At 40.8% G+C, this 19,921-nt stretch overlaps 1 protein-coding gene across 8 annotated transcripts; it reads left to right on the top strand.

Moving 5' to 3' along the window:
- Nucleotides 1–122: 122 nt before the first annotated feature.
- Nucleotides 123–18,830, top strand: pals2b (protein associated with LIN7 2, MAGUK p55 family member b). 8 transcript variants are annotated; one of them, XM_067504022.1, is made up of 14 exons: nucleotides 123–260; nucleotides 5,922–5,984; nucleotides 8,900–9,148; nucleotides 11,956–12,062; nucleotides 12,688–12,840; nucleotides 14,305–14,457; nucleotides 14,628–14,855; nucleotides 15,693–15,824; nucleotides 15,919–16,015; nucleotides 16,227–16,295; nucleotides 16,378–16,539; nucleotides 16,650–16,852; nucleotides 16,980–17,108; nucleotides 17,624–18,830. In XM_067504022.1, the coding sequence occupies exons 3-14, from the start codon at nucleotides 9,025–9,027 to the stop codon at nucleotides 17,798–17,800; spliced, it is 1,734 nt and encodes a 577-aa protein (XP_067360123.1). In that variant the 5' UTR covers nucleotides 123–260; nucleotides 5,922–5,984; nucleotides 8,900–9,024; the 3' UTR covers nucleotides 17,801–18,830. The 8 variants fall into 8 exon arrangements, with proteins under 8 accessions (XP_067360123.1, XP_067360113.1, XP_067360157.1 ...); XM_067504012.1 differs by having other exon boundaries at nucleotides 11,956–12,080; XM_067504056.1 differs by lacking the exon at nucleotides 8,900–9,148 and having other exon boundaries at nucleotides 11,956–12,080.
- The last annotated feature ends 1,091 nt before the right edge of the window (nucleotides 18,831–19,921 follow it).

Genomic DNA, 19,921 nt, shown 5'->3' with positions numbered 1-19,921 from the left:
AATGCCAAAGGTATTTATATGAATGAAAACGCTTTACAGCGAAAATACTATATGTTACAATGTATTTATTTGGTGTTGAGTCTGGACTGTCATTGGTCATTGACCCGTGACGTCAGATGCAGGGGCGGGGCGTGTCGGTTTGATTGGCATCACGTTCTCTGGTAGTCTGCAGCGGGACCTGGACGGACAGCTCGAGGGGGTCTGAATGTCCAACCGGGACGGTGGGTGCTCAGCCGTGAAGTTACTAGAACGATTCATAGGTAAGTCACGGCCCGTGATCATATCTGCCACAAGGAGATTGTGAATTCATTCATTCGCTGGCATCGAAATGAGAGACAAAGACACTTTGCCGTGTTTGAGGTGCAGTAGAGTTTGACAGAAGAGGATGTTTGCCCCCCGTGGAACCCGCTCTGCGGCGAGAAATACCTTAATTCAGAGAGATATCACTTAGCGTTTGGGCGCCTTCTGTGGAGCGCGACGTGGACTTTCCTTTTTCCTGCATGTCATGAGGAAGGATACAGCGGATTGGGTTGTAGTCCGAGGTGTGCGCACACCACAAAGGCTCGGATGGGTAACAAAAAAATGGCCGCAAGTGGCGAGATCGGTGTGAATGTACAGCTGAGTGGTCAGAAGAAAACGGCGCAAGCGTTTGGCACAGGTTTGGCGCACGGCTCAAGCGCAGACATCTGGGACACGGATGTAGTCATGCGTCAAACTGTGGTGTAGATCCATGACTGGGAAGATCGGACAAAAAAAAAAAACAAAACCTGCAGGTTATGGTTGGGACAGGATGAGGAGCTTGAAACGCGCTGCTGTCCCGAAATGATAGATTGCAAAGGGTGGTGGGCGCAGGCGGAGCGCGTTTCCAATAACATCTATTCATGTACAGTAATGTATCTGCGGCATGCAGGTCAAACATATTCGCTGTTGTTGTCTGGAAAAAGTTTTACAATTTAAAAAAAAAAACCTGTTTGCGTTGTGCTGACGCTTAGTGAAAACGGAGTAGGGGACCAATGGCTTGGCACAGACTTTCCGACCGGAGGGGCAGCCAGACGGTCCTATTGATTTTCATTTTTTGTCCTCCACTGAGATATATGATAGCACATCCAATAATAATGCACTCACATGATGTCAGAAGCAATTTGTTAGTACTTAATCGAAACATGAAACCAACTTCACATGAAGCTCCAACTCTCTTGGAACGTCCTTGCTCACAGGAGCACAGGGTCACTTGGCACGGTTTGTAAGCTGTTTAGCCTCGCGCACGTGATGGGGGAAGCCCATGCATACACGCAATATCCTTGGGGATCCTTCCTGGGAGGGGCCTTATAGGCCACCCGACCCCTGGGTGGGCTATGGACCCTGATGCTTTTTAATAGTATTTGAGTCTTTCTCTCTTTTCCGTCCTAAGCCCTAATCAGATTTCTAGAATCTGATACGCGGAACAAAAGGAGGAAGGGAAGGAGACTGAGACAGTTTAGTGCATTAGAGTAAATATGTGGTCCCTGGGCAGGGACATCCAGTAAGTCTTTGAGTCAGAATGCAGGATGAGCTTTGTTGTTCTGCTGAATTAGATTAAAGAAGCTACAGTTCTTGGCACTCCTATCCATATTTCTGTGTGACTGTGGGGGGGGGGAAGAGACTTTCAAGTTAAACACACACTCATAATTATGGAGCTTAGGAGAGTTATCAGTGAGTCATTCAGAGACCAAACCCAAGACTCAGAAGCTTCTACTTTTCCATTATTAATACACAGCTATGGAAGAAAAAACAAGGAAGGGCAAAGCAGGAGACGGACAGAGAAAGACACACAAACACACACACACACAGACCAGAGTGACTCAAACCTCCCAGTTATGAGCAACACATGTATCAGAGGGCTGGTATCAACACACAATCAGCCCTCCCTGCAGGGCAAGGCTGCGATGAGTATTATACTGTGAACACACAACTGACCCCATAAGAGTTACAGTATCATGAGGTATGTGCATCTTTGGTAAACATTACTACTAATGCCTGACCTTTACAGAAAGTAACATTATTTTGAAATAAACTGTGTGTCATTTGCTATCAGGAATGTGAAATATATATATTTTTTATTTTACACAGTGCCAGAGCCTTAAATGGGTTTACCACTGCATGTAAACAATAAAATTATATTACATTTATTTACAAATTATAACAGTTTAAGTAATATAGAGCCTATTTCCTTTGGCTGTTATTGCCTATTTCAGGAATTAAGTGTTGTGAATTTGAAAGATGATATAATAAACATATATGCGAGATAACCAACATGCTTTCTGCATGAAACCAACTTTTAAGCGTACCATAGCAACTCATTTGATTCTCGTTTTGAACTATCCAACATCACGCAACATCCCTTTAGTCATGCTTAAACTCTGCAGTCATGTTAAGGGGTGTTGCATCACTTCTCCCTCCCCCATCTTCTCTCTCTCCTTTCCTTAATTCTAATGATCAGTAACAGGAGGCTGAGAAGAGAGAGAGTCTGAAAAGAAGCAGGCACGTCCATGTGGCAAGTTAGATTATGTCACGAGGTGCTCATTATAAAGATGACTGCACATTCAGTGCTGAAGGTTTCCGATGAGCTGCGGACAGACGTGTTATTGTATCATCCCATGCTGTGTGGTATAGCACAGACTACCTACCAGCTGCAACCTCACAGTAGAGGAGTGCTCGTTTTTGGTATTGCGGGGAGAGTGAACTGATGCAACAATTGATCTGTTTGTGTTTAAATGGTATTTGCAGTGTCAGGTGAAAAGTAGGTGCAAGCATAAATCGGCAGAAGTTTTTCTCAACTTATGTGGCTTATTTGGAGAAGGTGAGCTGGTCCGGTCAATATTTTATTGACCGCTGTAATGGTGGAGTGATAACCAGTTATAGAAATATGTTGTTATGTCATATTTTTCAGATATTGACCGGCTACAGTGGCCAACTTGGCGGTAGCGATGTAATCCTCTTAATGAACGGCTGCGTTACCATATGGAGTGACCTACATACGATTTGTCTGATGTGTAAAAGACAGGAGAGGGTCTAGTATGCTCATGTTGGCTATTAATGTCCACAAGTACTCACTTTGAAAGTCTTGTTCCCTCAAACACTCATTACCATACTTGCGTCATAATAGCTTTAGCTCTCAGTTCCCAGTGCTATAAAAGTTCACAAATTGTCACACCTGTAATCAGCCGATGAAGTGACATCTGGACGTGACGGCAGGACAGAGCTCAATGGCCTCTTTAGTGAATCTTAAGTCATGAGAGGAACTGAGTGTGACGGCTGCTTTCAGAGCCCTGTGCCTCTAGCTCTCGAGTGCACAAGAGGCCAGAGAGTTAAGTGTGTCAGGGAGGGAATATGTAGACATGCAGTAAATGGCTTCTGCAGGATGGAGGACTTTATCCATCTGTCTGTGTTTCATTACTGCATGGGATTGTAATCCACCCAAAAACTCACAGAATGGGCTCATTGACACACCAAGCCACCAGAGGAAGGCTGAGATTTCCTGCTAGCGTGACTAGAGGTGCAGGAATTAAAACCACGCAGCCTGCTGATGTTTTTCTGTGCATTTAATAGCGTGCATATTCACACACAGGTCTACACGTCTGAGACAGCAGTGAGGTTTTGTGAAAAACAAACCCTGTGATCCTCCCCAGATAATAATCCCCTTCCATTGACTGTCCATCATCTGAGAACTTGGCAACCAGGGGTACCAAGAGGGCTTTTGTTGGGCCGTCCTTTTTCTACAGATCAACCCATTGCTGCTGGGTTTCCAAATGACCATTTCCTGTGAGTCATTTCCCCTCAGGAAAGAAGAGAGGGCAGCAGTACTGGCGATAGGACATCATGGAAGTCTTGTTGCAAATTAATGCAAGCATAACCAATCCTCATCCATTGTACGTAAAGCAAATTCTCAAAAAGCATTCATGAAGTTGTTATTTTTTGTTCAACTGTTACTTGAGGAACTACAATTACCTGGGTTTCTAAAAGGGTGTTTGCATTCAGACAAGCACTCACATCCCTCTTTTCTCTCCCTCGAGACCCTTGTATCTCTGCTCTCTCCTGCTCTCATCCCCCAAAGACATTTCTCACAGCCCAGTGTAATCTTTAAGGATTCTTCTTCTCTTTCACTTTTCATGACTCTTCATGTGCCTTTTATCTATCCCTTATTCTCCTGCTCTAAATCTTTTCATTGGGTCCTCTGAAATTCTCCCACTCCTTTTGCCTCTCTTTATATAGTTCTTTAAAATCAAGTTGTGACCCTTTGTGACCTGCTTTTTTTTTTATCCTCTTTGCTCACTTGTATACTTATATAGCATTGACTGGCCAAGTCTGGCTCCTGCTTTATGTTGTGAATGATTTGATAAGGAATTGTCCTGGTGGCTTTGCCTCAATTAACATTCCTCCAAGGGATATAGTTCACTTCCAATGAGCGTGCTGAACTTGATAGTAATCTGTGTTGCATAATTTTTGGACCCCTCACCGGCTCTCTTCCTCTGTCTTTTTCTCATACAATAAATGACCTATTAGCAAGGTGGTTGGAAAAAGCCCAGAACAGCAGAAAAGGTGTAATAACAAACCAGAGATGAATGGACTTCCTCTGTGTGTTATAATTACCCTTCTAAACATTCTAGGACTTGACCCAACCTATGGAGGAGTTTAAAGGGTTTAAAACTAAGTGATACAACTGTTACTAAGTAATATTCTTAATTATAGGACATTCAGCAGATGATATTACACACTAAGTGAGCAGGTAGAATATAGAAGTACATCGAAATTGAGGGAGGCTGAATCAAATGAATTGCTTAAGAGAATGACGTATTGCTACTGTGGGTGAAATTACTTGCACCATCTCATTGTTTTTATGCTGGTCTGCATTTTCTAATGGTCCAGTTCACAATGGCTATTCACAGCAGCATGAATAGGATTAGTGCTTCCAGACTTTGTGGTTTCATCAGACAGATGATGTTGTAAACACAGTACTGTGGGATGCTGTTTGTGTCATTGTCATTGAGAATAGAAACCAGAGAAAAACAAGTGAGGAAAAGGCCTTTCGAGCTTTGTTTTTGTTGGTTGATACAGAGAATAGATACCATTTAGGTCATAAATAATAATCTATATAATAATTATGTTAAATTAACATATTAATAAATCAACAGAAAATTAAATGACAACTATTTTGATCTTCAACTAATCATTTTAATCTTTTTTCATCCAAAAATGTCAAACTCCGTGTTTTGAGCCTTTTCTTTTTGTACAGGAAAGTAATCAATGTTTGATTATCCTTTCAGATGTTGTTAACCGAGGTTCTGAGTTAAAGGCATTAAATAATAAACTAGGTGATATTAATGTTGTGGATAATTGGTATATCTTGTATATTGGTAAATTCATGTACAGCCATACAAATAAATCCTTATTTCCCCCAAATTAGCTGATAATTACCTCCAGTTTTAGTAAAGGTAAAACACTGTGATCGTGTGTATGTATATGTGAGTTTGAAAGAGCAGGGAATTTCTGCATAGCGCTTTGTCATTACTTTCAGAAAATAGTGGTCATTTACCATGTTGGTGGCCTAATGCCAGCTGATGATGCATTGTTGAATGGGTGAGGACAATGAATTGTCCTAAGTGACTCTGCATTGCTCAGAATGAACAACGGCCTTAGTCTGCAGATGTGGTTCCTATCTTGCAAGAAGCAGAGATGACATAGATAGATGAAACGGATAATCCATAGAGAAAAAGAAGGAGTGTGTGTGTGTGGGTGTGAGGGATAAGCATGAGCATGTTTCTAAATGCTAAAGTAAATGTATGTGAGGAATGATGAAAACTGGTGTGCAGGAATGCAAGCACAGCTAAATATCCATGCCTCATAAGGACAAACCTCATCTCTCGCCCTTTCCCTTTTTCCAGGTCTTCACAGTTGAATGATGATCAGCCAGTAGAACTGGGGTTGGGCTATACTGACTGGCACAGGTAAACACAGTTTCCTCCTTCTTTCCACAATGCAGACGCACTAGAGACATTCAGCAAAATGTTTTGTGCATGCTGACATTTGTCTTTGAAGCATCGATATGCTGATGACTGCTCTTAAAAAAAAAATCACTTTTAAGGAAGTAAGTAAACAGCTGGTTTTCCTATGTGTGTTGCTAAATACAAGGTTAAAAAACAGTTTTTTTATTTTACAATTACATATGTATTAACTCCCTTTGACTAGAAGAGCAGACATATAACTGACCTTTGATCTGCTGGGTATTATTATATTTTTTTTATCTAAGCAGGTTAAATCTGATGTATTTTTGACTTTGTTGACTCCCACATGCTGATAATTATTTAAGTCACAGATTTAAGGTCTTACGCATACAGACCTCTCCCTCTATATAAAATGCCAGAATGCTTTTGCTCACTACTTCACACTTAGGGCTTGGTGATCAGTTCCTTTCCTAAAATCTGTGTTGGCTTGCCATGATGCTTTGTTATGCCCAAAGTGCTTTGTTTTCTCCTCACACAGCTGTTCTGCCTCAGTCAACTCTGTGTGAAATCAGCTTTTGCTCTCTCACATTCTAAAGATTGTAATTAGGTTAATGTTTTGGAGGAACGACTTGTGTGAGTAATCAACAAAGTGTGAAGTGGCTTTAGTACTGTGGAAGAAATGCACTGTAACATTGTCTTGATGGCCAAAGGAAAATTCTCGTGCTTTTTGCTGTTTTTTTAAAGGCCACTTCAACCATAAGCAAACAAGGTGATGTATTGTATGAGTAACCTTGTAGAGATTCGTGAGTGGATATGATGAGCGAGGTAGCAAGAGATTTTGTAATCCCATGTTTTCTGCCTGGATTAAAATCCCACATCCCAAGCTGGGGGAGGGGTTGACTGGTGGTTGTGGTGGGGGTGGTGGTGGGGGGGTGGGGGGTGGGGGGGGTGCTTGCAGGGTGGATTAAATTCTCCAGATCTTCTCCTTGCACAGCTGTGTTGTTGTGGTGAAGAGGAGGAGCCTGTTTTTAGATGACTCTAAACACTAAGACATATCAGCTGCTACTTTTGCTTTTTGTCAGCATCCTGACAGCTTTGCTAGTACAAGAGATGGAAGCACAACAACCAAAACATTTCTGTTTAGCTTTGCCTGACCACTTGTATTATAGTGAAGCTAGAACACACTTGTTAGCAGTGTATTTTGGGTGGTTTTTAGTCAAAGTAGTTATGAGGTTCTAGGGACCTCAGTCAGTCAGCCCATCAATTGGGTGGAGACCTCAGTATATTAATTTCATCAGACAAACAACTATGATATTTTGTAGACATTCAGTGCCCTCAGAGGATAAGCCAACATTTGGTAATAACTGACTTTTTATTTAGCACCATCAGGTGTGGAATATCCTTCCAAATGTTTTGAAATCGGTACTAATACTGACTTTGATATAATTTCCTGAACAATAAAGTTTTCATTACCAATTTTCTAAAACCCATTTTTGTAAAAAAAAAAAAAAAAAAAAAAAAAGCTACACATTGTGCTACAAATCGAATGTACGTACAGATTTTGTTTTGTGGGCGCTCAGTAATGAGCTCTAGCACAACAAACAGGTTAAATTTGGATTGATAAAAATGGACCAAAACCCAAATTTGATAAAGACAATCTCACTCTCCAGTCTCCAGGTACTGTGATAATTCTGGTGGTTCTCCAATATTTTTTGTATAGCTTCATCATAAGATCAAGGATTATATTTAAACTCTTAAATGCTAATAACATTACCTTCAGCTTTATGCATTGTGGAATAACTTTGTGTTCTAGAAAAACTAAGATGGCAAAAAATTCCAAATGATTGTCAACATGCTAATATCTCTTTGCAAAACGCTATACTTAATTTCAGTCTCATAGCATGGCTGTAGACTGCCTTAAAGTTAATATTTCATGCCTTTTATTTATATGTAGTGATAATTTGGTGATTATTTTCAAATGAAAAGACGGTTAGTGAAAATACTGCACTTCTAAAAAGAAAACAAAGTTCCTACTACAAAAGTATTTCTCTAAGCTTGTTCAAAAAGAGGCCTATTTAGACTGAGGCACAGAGGAGCTCAAATTGGTGAACCAAAAATGTGCATAATCCTGCCAGCACTCAAGTCTAATAAATTAGTAAGAAGTAAAGTAGTAATGGCACATTGATTTTATGGATAGAGATGAAAGAAAAAAATAATGAGAGGACAAGCTCCCATTAGGCTGACACGTTGCTGCTTTAAAGAGGTGGACGATCGCTGAGGGAATATGTACAAGATTAAATCTGCACAAACTGAGTGTTCTTGAACATTGTTCCTGTGAAGTGCCCAAGGTGTGAATGAGAGAAAAAAGAAGGAAAATGTAGGGTCAATCCTCCTTCAGTAACACTTCAGATTACTTAATGACAACTTTGACTTGTGTGTGTGTGTGTGTGTGTGTGTGTGAGTGAGAAAAGGGGGAGGACTTGATTGTAGGTGGGGTCAGGGCAAAAAAGAGAAGCGGTACTGAGGAGGACAAAATTGTGGGATTATGCTTGTGTCATCAACAGGAGGGGTAAGGGGTAGGAAAGGATGGTATTAAAACCAGAGTGGAGGGAGGAAAATGACAAGCACTGAACACATGTCCACATCTGTGCGTCAGTCCTGCTCTCTTTGTCCCTCTGTCTCTTCATGTCCATCTTTCTGAAGTTATCTTCACGTCAGCCTCTCCCCGTCTTCTCATCATCCCCCCCTTATCTTTTCTCCTCATCCTTGCTCCTATTTCCCTTCTCGTTTCTGAATAAGTCCTGATCTTAATCCCACTCTTGTCGCTCTCTTTGTGTCTCATTGTTTTTTTCATTCTCTGTCCTCAATCCCCCCCCCTCTCTCTATCTTCCCCGCCTCTGTGTTTTTTGGGAGTTTAGCGGGTCAGCAGAGCCAGACAAGAGGATTGGAGGACAGAAGACATAGTTTCAGAACTGCCCGTGGTTTTCTAGTGGTTAGCCTTAGCATTCTTGTGGCAGCAGGGAGGAAGAAGGAGGGTTTGGCGATGGTCACTGCTATGGAGGATGCCTGTCCTAATGGGGTAAAGGAGGAGGTGACATATGCGGGACAGCCTGGCGTGGAGGGGCCCCCGGCTTCGCGCTCCACCCAGGGAGCAGATACATGTGGAGGTGAGGAAAGGAGGAGGAGGCTGGGTGTCACTTATTTGGATTTAGAGAGCTACTGTAGTTTTTTTTTCTTGTTGTTCCTGTTTGTTTTAATAAGTTTGAGATGGACTGTTTGGTTTTTTTAATGAAACATTCATCAAGATAACCCAAAGGCTCTATTGCTTGTTAGGTAACGCATATAGATTTGTATCTGACTGTCCGTTAGAGTCAAACCCACACTGTCTGTTGGAGACCCACAGCTTCGTCAGATGAACTTAAATACCCCTTCTTCAGCACCATCTGTCATGTTTTAAATCTATTCCTCTTAATTCTCTCTCACCCTGTACTGTATGTTAATTTAGATTAATCCAATATAGTTCAAAATGCATCCATTAATTCAATGTTTTATCTATTTTAAAAATGTGTTATTTTGCATTATTTATGTAAACTATTTATTCATTGCCTTTAGCTAACTGGTTGAATCTAGTAGCTAAAGGCTTTATCGATAACATATATGACCTTTCTTCAATCAAAATGCAATTTTTATTTCTTAAAGCTGGTGTATCCTCTATACAAACCCCTGAGCATGCTCTGCAGAACTACTAGTTTCTGCTGTGAGAGTTGGCTGTTTTCCCTAGAGGTGGTTCAGTTCTTAACCTGCAGTACTGAAAGAAATACACAGTAACTTCACAAACTATTCAGACCTTTTCATTTTTTACACACTTTGAGTTCACTTTGCATACTATGTTTAAAGGCGTGTTTTCACTGCCATTATGGGATACTGAGTGTAGATTATTGGCCAAAAACTTTACAATTGAATCTGCAACATAATAAAGTTTGTAAAAACTGAAAGAGCTTTGAATACTTTCTGAAACGACTGTATTTGGTTATGGATGATGTTGCTTTTGTGCCAGTCCCGGTGCTTTTCGGATCTACACCCTGTGAGCATAGAAAATAATTCCACATATAATACAATCTGCCAGGTCTTTTCTCATGGGATTTGTCTTGCATTCCTTGAGAAACCGAGTTAGGAATTCTTAGGCAGAGGCTCATCATTGGCATTCACAGCACACTGTGCTGGAAGGTACAGAAAGCGATGGTTAGATTGGGAGAGAGACTGCAGACAAAGCAGTGCCGGAGAGGGAGGAATTAGAAGCAGGTAAAAGCAGGATGATTCATTATGTAGATGAATGAAGCAGCTGGGAAAAAAACACTGCCCAGATCTGCGATCTGTTAACTTTTTTAACTTCATTCCAACCTTAGTAAGAGTCTTGTGGGTGGTTGTGTCTTCATGGCGTGTTTTATAGGATTATAGAGCCTTTAGGTAGGAGGCTTTAGTTTATCTCCAATCTCTCACTAGAAAGAAAAGCATCTTGTGGTTGTGGCGATGAATTATGTATACATGAGTACACGTGGCAGAGGGGTGGAGGATGAGCTGGGACGAGTAAACATTCCCGCGGTTGAGTAGGGGATGACACCATGAGCTGACCAAGTGGCTAACGGAGAGCGGAGTCCTTAGACACAGCAAAATGGAGCAGCAAAATTATCAAAATGTCGCTTAATGCTGTATGTTCTTCTCCTTTGCACATTTAGGAGAGCCCTGCACATTTACTTCTACAATGTGTTGAAAACATGGAAAAAAATATTATTACAGCAGAGAGCTGTACAATGACTAATTGTAAGTGTGAGTAAGTGAGTGCATTGCATTAAAGCTACTGTTAACACTTGTTTATTGTTGAGTGGTTGCCATTACTACAATTACACCTCTGCTCTGAAAGGCTGTGCGGTTAAGGAAATCATAAATATTTAAGATCTTTTTTTGCATTGCTATTTACACGCAGTCTGTGAGGTCTTCACTGTGGGTGATCGAATGTGTGTTTTTAAAATCAAATACATTTTAAAAGCACACATACTGAATCGAATACCAGACCACACAAAAAAATACATTTAATATTTTATAATTTGGGTTTTCGAGGTAGCATTTTACTAAGTGCCACCTTTTTTTTTAAGAGTATGACATAGAACATACAGTAAGTCATGGTTAAAGAATAATGATGGGCTTTGAGAGACAAAAACAAGAGAAATCACAGTGAATCAACTGTAAACAAGTGCTGAATGGACATATTTACTGTCCACATATGTGTTTAATGACAGACTCACCCACAGACACTCAAACGTTCCTAGGGCTCTAAGTGTCTTAAGTGGGTTTACATGGGCTTTGAGACACTGGCATTTGGGCGTCAGCTGGCTGACACCTACAGTCCACACCTCTCCCTCTCTTTCAGTTTCAGTGCATAGTGTTCAGGTCTCTGTGTAGTTAATTTGATGGCAACACTTTTACAATTGACAACAACTGAATGCTGGAAGTCTGGAGTTTTTGTTTTCTGTTATTTTTAATAAGCTTTATATTATCTGTTGCTGCTCATGGGAGTTTGGGAACTGAACATCAGCTCTAAAGGTTTTTCAAATCAAAGATTGTGCTTAGTCTGAACACACCAGACTTACTTTATGTCCAGATGGAGCTGTAATTAGAATTTTTTTTTTCACACTGGTCGGCTTTGTGTTTACAACTCTGCATGGAGAAAGTGAATGGACTGCAATCACAGCAGATCAAGGTCTCAAGTTTGTTTGTTTTACAGCAGGAACTTTCAGTATTCGTTACCTGATACTTGGGACATAAGAAGTCAATCTGTGGCACTTTGGCTCAGTTTTACAGTATCTTTGGTACTTTTTTTAACACTCCTGTGTGTGACTTTCACGCCTGACTTTTTCTTCTTGTCTCTCTCTCTCTTTCTATATCTTTATTTTTGTCTCTTGCCCTGTCCATCCAGCCATGCAGCAGCAGCAGGTGTTGGATAATCTGGGTGAGTTGCCCACCTCCACAGGAGCCAAAGACATTGACCTGCTCTTCCTGCGCGGCATCATGGAAAGTCCCATTGTACGCTCGCTGGTTAAGGTAGCACACACACATAGCTCGGGGCGAGCAGCAGCAAGCCAACTCTAAACCCCCCTGATCTGCCCCCTGCACGCAGCACTGCATTGCTTTCTGTGACTCAGGTGTTGAAGTACAGTAAAGCTTCAAGCGCTCTGTGCTTCTGAACACAGGGGAACAGTACAAATGCATAGTACATACTGACAATAACAAAACGATGCAGCTTTACTCTTCTTGCTTTTTACTGACAGCACATGTTTTGTGAACGCCTCTGCATTCATGCTCTGACACACGCTGCTGTTTGAAATTGAGCAAGGAGCGAGTTCAGTTGGAGGACAGCTGTAGCTCCTGCCAAACAGGCTGCTGTCAGGTTCCACCATTCAGCTGCTCCCTCCAAGGCTGGCACTTACACAGAATATAGGGATGACAGATGACTAAACCTAAACAAATCCCGCTTTGACTTTTATCAGTGTAACATGAGGCATGTGCTTGTAGAGCAAAATTCCCAGTAAACCAATTCTGCACTGTATGCAGAATCCTGAGCAGCAATACCTACAACACAACAAAAATTACCTCCATTCATCAGGGCTGCAAAAAACCTACACTTCCTGAGCTTCTCGGTCTCTCCCAGGCTCACGAGCAGCTGGAGGAAGTGAAGCTGGAGGCGGTGCAGGACAACAATGTCGAGCTGGTGGCAGAGATCTTGGGCGACATCAACAACCTCAAGGTTAAGGACGACAGTGCAACTGAACTGTCCAGGATCCTGCAGGAGCCACATTTCCAGGTGAGAAGATAAACACACACACACACACACCAATTATTTAATACCTAAAAGTCACATTAGAAACATATTTAACTTTTGCTAATCTCAGATTTTGCCAGATCTTTTTAAATCATCTGTGTAACAGTCTTGTGTGAGCAATATACAGTACGTACTAGAGTTGCTTTAATACATAAATATATGTATTTCAGTTGTTTATCACAGAGTAAAAGTTAATTCAGCTTATAGTTGTAATGTTTTCACTGTAGCTACAGTATCTCATTTATGGGATCCTGTCCTCATGCAACATAGAACAGTAACCTCTATCTCCAGACCTACAGGGGGCTTTATGGAGGCTACACCAATAGGAGTTAGCCCAGAAAAGCCTGTGCACCAATCAGAGGTTGTATGCTGTAAGCTGAAGGATAAGACCCTGCTGACCTACAGAGAGAGAGAGAGAGAGAGAGAGAGAGAGAGAGAGAGAGAGAGAGAGAGAGAGAGGGTGGGGGGGAGGGAGGGAGGGAGAGAGAGAGGGTGGGGGGAGGGAGGGAGAGAGAGCGGGTGGGGGGGAGGGGGAGAGAGAGAGGGTGGGGGGGAGGGAGAGAGAGAGAGAGAGAGGGAGAGAGAGAGAGAGGGAGAGAAAGGTTGGCTGGGGAGAAGATGGAGGGAATGAGGAAAACATTACATCACATGTTTAATGCATGACTTTATAGAGTTGTTTTCTCATACTTAAGCTATTTGTTTGTCTGATGGTAAGATATTTTAGTAGATACGTAGTACCAGTAGAGTATACAAGGACATGTTCCAGTAAATGTTTATTCACCAAACCAAGAATTAATTAATTACATTTGGCACTAATCCAAATTTTGGGCTAGATCCATTAGACAATTACTTATTTTTGGGGGGGGGTACAGCTTTAAATATACTGATGAGAAGGCCCATCTGGGGCTTCCAAGTTTAGTGTTTAAAAAATTGATTTGGAAGGAATCAAACCTCGAAGACAAAAAAATCTGCTGCAGATGCTGCCACATTTTATGTTAGACACTTTTACTCATTATGTCAGGTAATGACGTCTGTTCTACTCTCTGCCCCCCGAGTTGACAGTTTGTATCAATAATTGTCCCACTTCACAATTCCCACTTGACACAATCTGTCAATTTATTTCATCTCATAAAGCTAATATTTTTTTTTATGTGGAACTTTAAGTTTGTTGACGTCACATAAAGTGCGAATATAACTATTGTTAAGTGATGATTATGTTTGAAGTCAAAAAGTCAGCCATCTGACTAAGATAGAAGTCAATTGTACTGCCCCAACCCTCCGAAACAGCATTACCTAACCTACACAATGTAAAATGAATATAATGAATTACAGGTTTTAGCTTTATATTTTTACGAGGAAGTATTTACTTTTCCCTCTTTCAAAAGTTTGCTCATATCCCCTTAAGCATCACTCACACCTCAATTCATCCTCCTGTCTATCTCTCAGTCTCTTTTAGAGGCTCACGACATGGTGGCCTCAAAGTGTTACGAAGCTCCGGCCCCGACTGAGACGACCAATGATGCAGCGGTGAACAGCGCTCTGATGCAGGCCGATGCTGTTCGAATGATTGGTATTCGAAAGAAGGCTGGAGAGCCACTGGTGAGCAGAAAAAAAAGAGTCTGTGTGTGTGATATTGAAGGGAGGGGTTCAGTAAATACAAAACTAAGTAAATCATTAAGTTTGTTAGTAGGTGTAAGAACAGTTGGTTGTGGGTGAAAGTGAGTAAAAGTATGTAAAATCACACAGCTGCTCCTTCCTCTGTGGTTTAGGGTGTGACATTCCGTGTGGAGAAAGACGACCTGGTCATTGCTAGAATCCTTCACGGCGGCATGATTGACAGGCAGGGCCTGCTCCATGTGGGCGACATTATAAAGGAAGTGAATGGGAAGGATGTGGGCAACAACCCCACCGAGCTGCAGGAGATGCTAAAAGACTGCAGTGGGGGAATCACACTGAAGATACTTCCGAGCTACCGTGATGCTCCTGCGCCTCCACAGGTACGTACACACACACACAAAGACAGATGTAAAGTCTGATGATAATGCAGACATGCATGCAATGCTTATGTAATGAGTGGCAGATGTTGGGTAGTGGTACAGGGCTGGTGATGTGTCCTATGGCCCTCCCACAATCCCATGCGAAGGAATGTGAACCCTGGGAGCCCTATTAATAACACTCCACATGCTATCTAGGTCACACTAGTTGTTTCTGTCTCTGTGGCACACACACATGCTTCCTGTAAGACTTCCGCACGTAGAAAATACAGTAATTTATCATACTTTCAGATATTTTCCCTTTTTGATATTTATAGATCCATTATAATAGAAACATCCTGATGATATTGTGTTTCATAAACAAATACACAGTAATTCACAGAAATGCTTGCAAAGCCTAAATTGAATAAACAGCAGTAGAACTGAATGAGACATAATGCAAAATCACATCCTGCTCTGAAGCTCTGGGCGCTCTTGCAAATATATATTTTACTGGCTTGTTTTATGGCTTCCTCTAGCTGCTTGTTTAATCTAATACATCAGTCAGTGCACTTAGCCTTCCTGGCAAAAGCCTGCACTGTTGGCGGAGCATGTGTTGGATGCAGTGTGGGACATAAAAGGTGTGAATGGGCCACTGTAACCGTCAGTGTGTGAGACAGCATGCTGAGCTCAAGCCTCTTTGTTTTTCTAAATTCCGTAGAATTTTATGTTTTGTTTACAATAATTTAAACAAGATATATTTATTTTAACGATAAAATCTTTCCTATGAGTGCAAAAGACCCCAAATACGTATGAATAAACCCCCACGAAGGCCTGATTTTGGGCATGTGTTGACCACAGGTGTATGTGCGACCATACTTTGACTACAACCCTGCCAATGACAACCTGATCCCTTGTCGCGAGGCAGGGATGGCCTTCAAGAAAGGCGACATCCTTCAGATTGTCAACAGAGAGGATCCAAACTGGTGGCAGGTTGGCTTTCCTCAATGCATTTCATTTATCCATCTGTCACTGAATATTACAGTGACAAACAATTAACTGTGAACTGATTTGTAATCTGTGTCAGGCGTGTCATGTGGTTGGTGGGGCCACGGGATTGATACCTAGTCAATTCTTAGAGGAGAAGAGAAAAGCTTTTGTACCCCGGGACTTTGATGGGTCGGGTAAGTCTTTTGATCTAAAGCATCTTTTCATTTCCACCTTTCCTCTTAATCAATGCTCATGTTGAGAAGATGGATTGACCTAAAATTGGTCACTTCTGGGTTGGTTTTAAGAGGCCTGGGCAACCACGGTGGTCCACTCCTGCCGCCTTCAGGCCAGATGCTGTAATAGCAAAACCAATACATGTGTATAATGCTGAGGCTTGTTTTATAGGGATCCTTTGTGGCACAATAGCTGGAAAAAAGAAAAAGAAGATGATGTATCTGACAGCCAAGAATGCAGGTCAGAAGACTTGTGATGCTCACATCTTCATCGTGTGTTTCTTTGACTGCCTGACAGCATATCTCTGCCTGTGTTTCAATAGAGTTTGACAGACACGAGCTGCAGATCTATGAGGAAGTGGCAAAAGTGCCACCATTCCAGAGAAAGACACTGGTTCTGATTGGTGCACAGGGGGTGGGCCGGCGCAGCCTGAAGAACCGACTTATGGTTCTCCATCCCACCCGTTTTGGCACCACTATACCCTGTATGCCATGTTTGGTTTCTGTCGCTGTTCTGAATGATTGTCACACATCCAACACATAAAAACTGTTTTACACACAACTGATCAACAATTCAACTGAGTTTTTCTGTTAGACACCTCACGGCGACCTCGTGATGATGAGCTGCATGGCAACTCCTACCACTTCACCAGCAGGACAGAGATGGAGGTCGATGTGAAGGCTGGCCACTTTCTAGAGCATGGCGAGTATGATGGTAACTTGTACGGCACCAAGATCGAGTCCATCCATGAGGTGGTGGCCACGGGACGCACTTGCATCCTGGATGTTAATCCACAGGTAAGAGCTGACGATTAACAATATTGTCTGGTGTCTTTGGATATTAAAGAGAAAGCTTTTTAATGTTGCAGATTAATATTTTACTGTGGAAACTCCTGAGAATGACAAAGTTTTCTGAAATGTCCAGGCTCTGAAGGTACTGAAAACAGCGGAGTTCATGCCTTACGTGGTGTTCATTGCAGCGCCAGATTTCGATACACTCAAAGCCATGCACAAAGCTGTAGTAGACGCAGGCATCACAACGAAGCAGCTCACAGTAAGTTGAAAATATTCATAAGTGTTACGAGTAATACACAACTGATGATGTGTGTACATTACCAACACTGACTGTTTCTACATTCAAACAACCAACTCCAATTCTAATCAAATGTAATTTGAAAGTAGAAATACCTCACTGAAAGTATACACGTTTATCACTTACATTATTACATTTTGTTTAGGATAATCTACCAGACAAGAATATAAAAACTGATAATCTATACCCATCAATTATACTGTGTAGTGTAGTGTGATTGTGTATGTGTGAGACGATTAACACACACACACACACACACACACACAGAGTGAATATAATGTCCCAGGAGTCGTGTCTAATTAAAATCGTGAAACCAAATAATGGCTTGCACCTGCAGATGCCTCTAGAAAGTAGCTCAAATCAAACATTCAATCACTTATTCAACAACTCCTTCACTTTTATTGCAGTAATGCAGACGCCGGTCTTCATTGCTTGTATACTTTTCCACAAATTAACTGTCTTTTGTGTGATGGCAGGATGTGGACCTAAGAAAGACAGTGGATGAGAGCGCCCGCATCCAGAGGGCTTACAGCCACTACTTCGACCTGGCCATCTTCAACGACAACCTGGACAAGGCTTTTGAGACGTTACAAGCTGCTGTGGATAAATTGTCCAGTGAACCCCAGTGGGTGCCAGTGAACTGGGTGTACTGAGCATCAGCAGCAGTACTCCCACTGTCCAGTCTGACCCTAAGGCCAAAGAAGAGGAGAAAAATGCAGAGATGCATCTGCAAAGTAACATAATCGGGGGACAAAAACTCCTCTCCCTTCTTGGCCCTGCACACTGTGCAACTTTTTTCTACTCAAAGGGAAAGAGTGCTTATTTATTTTATAACTTTTTATGAAAAAAAATCTTTCTACTCAATGTGGAATCCCAGTGAGAATGAAACAAAAGATGGTCATGTCATTGGGCCATGTTTTAGAATTAATTTATTGTAGTAGTTACGGGTCTTTTTTGTAGTTGTCTTCTTTAATTTCAAGTGTTTTTGTCAGTCTTCCTTCGTGGACACCCAGGATTTATAATTGCCACCCACACTCAGAAATGATGACAAGGAGAGAGGGTGAATTATAAGATCCTCTAAGTCATTGTCCAAGAAACCTGTGAGACACATCACATGTGCCACACATCATTGCCATGTCTGAGCTTCCTGTGTAGTTGTGTTTTAATTTTCACCTCCACACAATGAAATCCTTTAGTGTTTTTATGTAGAAGAGTAAAAGGAAAAATCTCTGATGTAAAAAGAAAAAAAACCTTATCGTATGCTTTTTTAAGATAAAACAATGTCTGTTTTAATTTTGTGTCTAGTTTTGTTTCTTTTACTACATTTTCATTATTGTGATGACTTGGAGACTGTAGTGTTTTGTCACATATGATATGTTCCTATGATCCCGTTTTCAGTCTGTCTGCCTGTTTGGAGTACGATCATTGCAGTGTCATTCCCCATCATCTTTCCTGTCTGCGAACCCATACTGTCCTTATCTTAAGTGTTGCTGTATGCCAAAGCCCGATCATACTCCAAATAAAGTTTGAAATTCACTATTGTTATACCTGATTGGTATTTTGACTACATGCTGCAATATAAATGTATTATTCAATATATTGACTTTAGAGGGTAAGCATTCAGTAAAGCTAAAGGGTAAAATTATACTACTGTATGGTTCAATGCTCTGGAAAACTTTGTCATTTCATTCATTCATATTGTTTTGCATTTCAGTGTATATTGTTTGAAACCCGGTCTTCTGGAAAAAATACACTTCAAACCCCATAATGAACCTTATAGACACATATTTGCAAGACATATCATTTTACTATGCTGAGGTTAATCTGTGCCACATTTAAAATTGTTCACATCCTCATGTCTACAGATTTGTTTTTACATTTTTATCAGCAAAGTTATGATGAATAAAGTTTATTAAAGCTCAGAATATATTTTGCTGATTATTTAAAAAATGAACATGTCTATTATGATTGAATACATGCATATACTGACATAGACCTGGAGATAAAAGTTCTGTAACATACTGAGCATCCAGAAAGTTTTCCCAGCCATTAACGTTTTCCACATTTTATGTTACAGCCTTATTTCATAATGGATCAAATTCATTAATTTACTCAAAGTTCTACAAACAATACCGTATAACGACAACATGAAAGAAGTTTGTTTGAAATCTTTGGAAAATAAAATAAAATCACATTTACAAAGTATTCACAGTGTTTGCTTAATACTTTGTGGAAGCAGCTTTAGCACCAATTGCAGCCTGAAGTCCTTTTGAAGCTTGGCACAACTATTTTTGGGCATTTTCTACCATTCTTCTTTGCAGGACCTCTCAAGCTCCATCAGGTTGGATGGGGAGGGTCAAACTTCTCTTACACTGTCATTATGGGGTATTGTTTATAGATTTTTTTTTTTAGGAAATTAATGAACTTGATGCTTTTTGGAATAGGGCTGTAAAATAACAAAATGTAGAAAAAGTTAAGCTCTGGGAAAACTTTCTGGATGCACTGTATGTTTTGATGAATTCCAAAAATATCTGTAGCACCAAGTAATATTAAAGTACCAAAGTTGTCAACCAATTCTTGGTGAGATTTTGTAGTCTTTTATTTTTATTTTTTTAAAACTTATCATTTGAAAATAATTGTCACACATTTCATTATTTTTAGAATTTCAGATTGTATTTTATTTAAGCAGTCTTGTATAACTGCTTATGTATATAGTAGATAACATTTAACATGCTTCTTTTTAAATGGCACCCACCCTATCTATCTATCTATAT

Source organism: Channa argus, chromosome 1 (genome assembly GCF_033026475.1).
Source record: "Channa argus isolate prfri chromosome 1, Channa argus male v1.0, whole genome shotgun sequence".
Classification (NCBI taxonomy): Eukaryota; Metazoa; Chordata; class Actinopteri; order Anabantiformes; family Channidae; genus Channa; species Channa argus.
Note: the sequence above shows the minus strand (reverse complement) of the source record. Positions and strands in the feature narration are given on the sequence as shown.

Coding starts and splice junctions, on each gene's coding strand:
- pals2b (XM_067504012.1), top strand. CDS start 9,025: ATGGTCACTGCTATGGAGGATGCCTGTCCTAATGGGGTAAAGGAGGAG. Junction 14,856..15,692: donor ATGCTCCTGCGCCTCCACAG/GTACGTACACAC, acceptor TGTTGACCACAG/GTGTATGTGCGACCATACTT. Junction 15,825..15,918: donor AGGATCCAAACTGGTGGCAG/GTTGGCTTTCCT, acceptor AATCTGTGTCAG/GCGTGTCATGTGGTTGGTGG.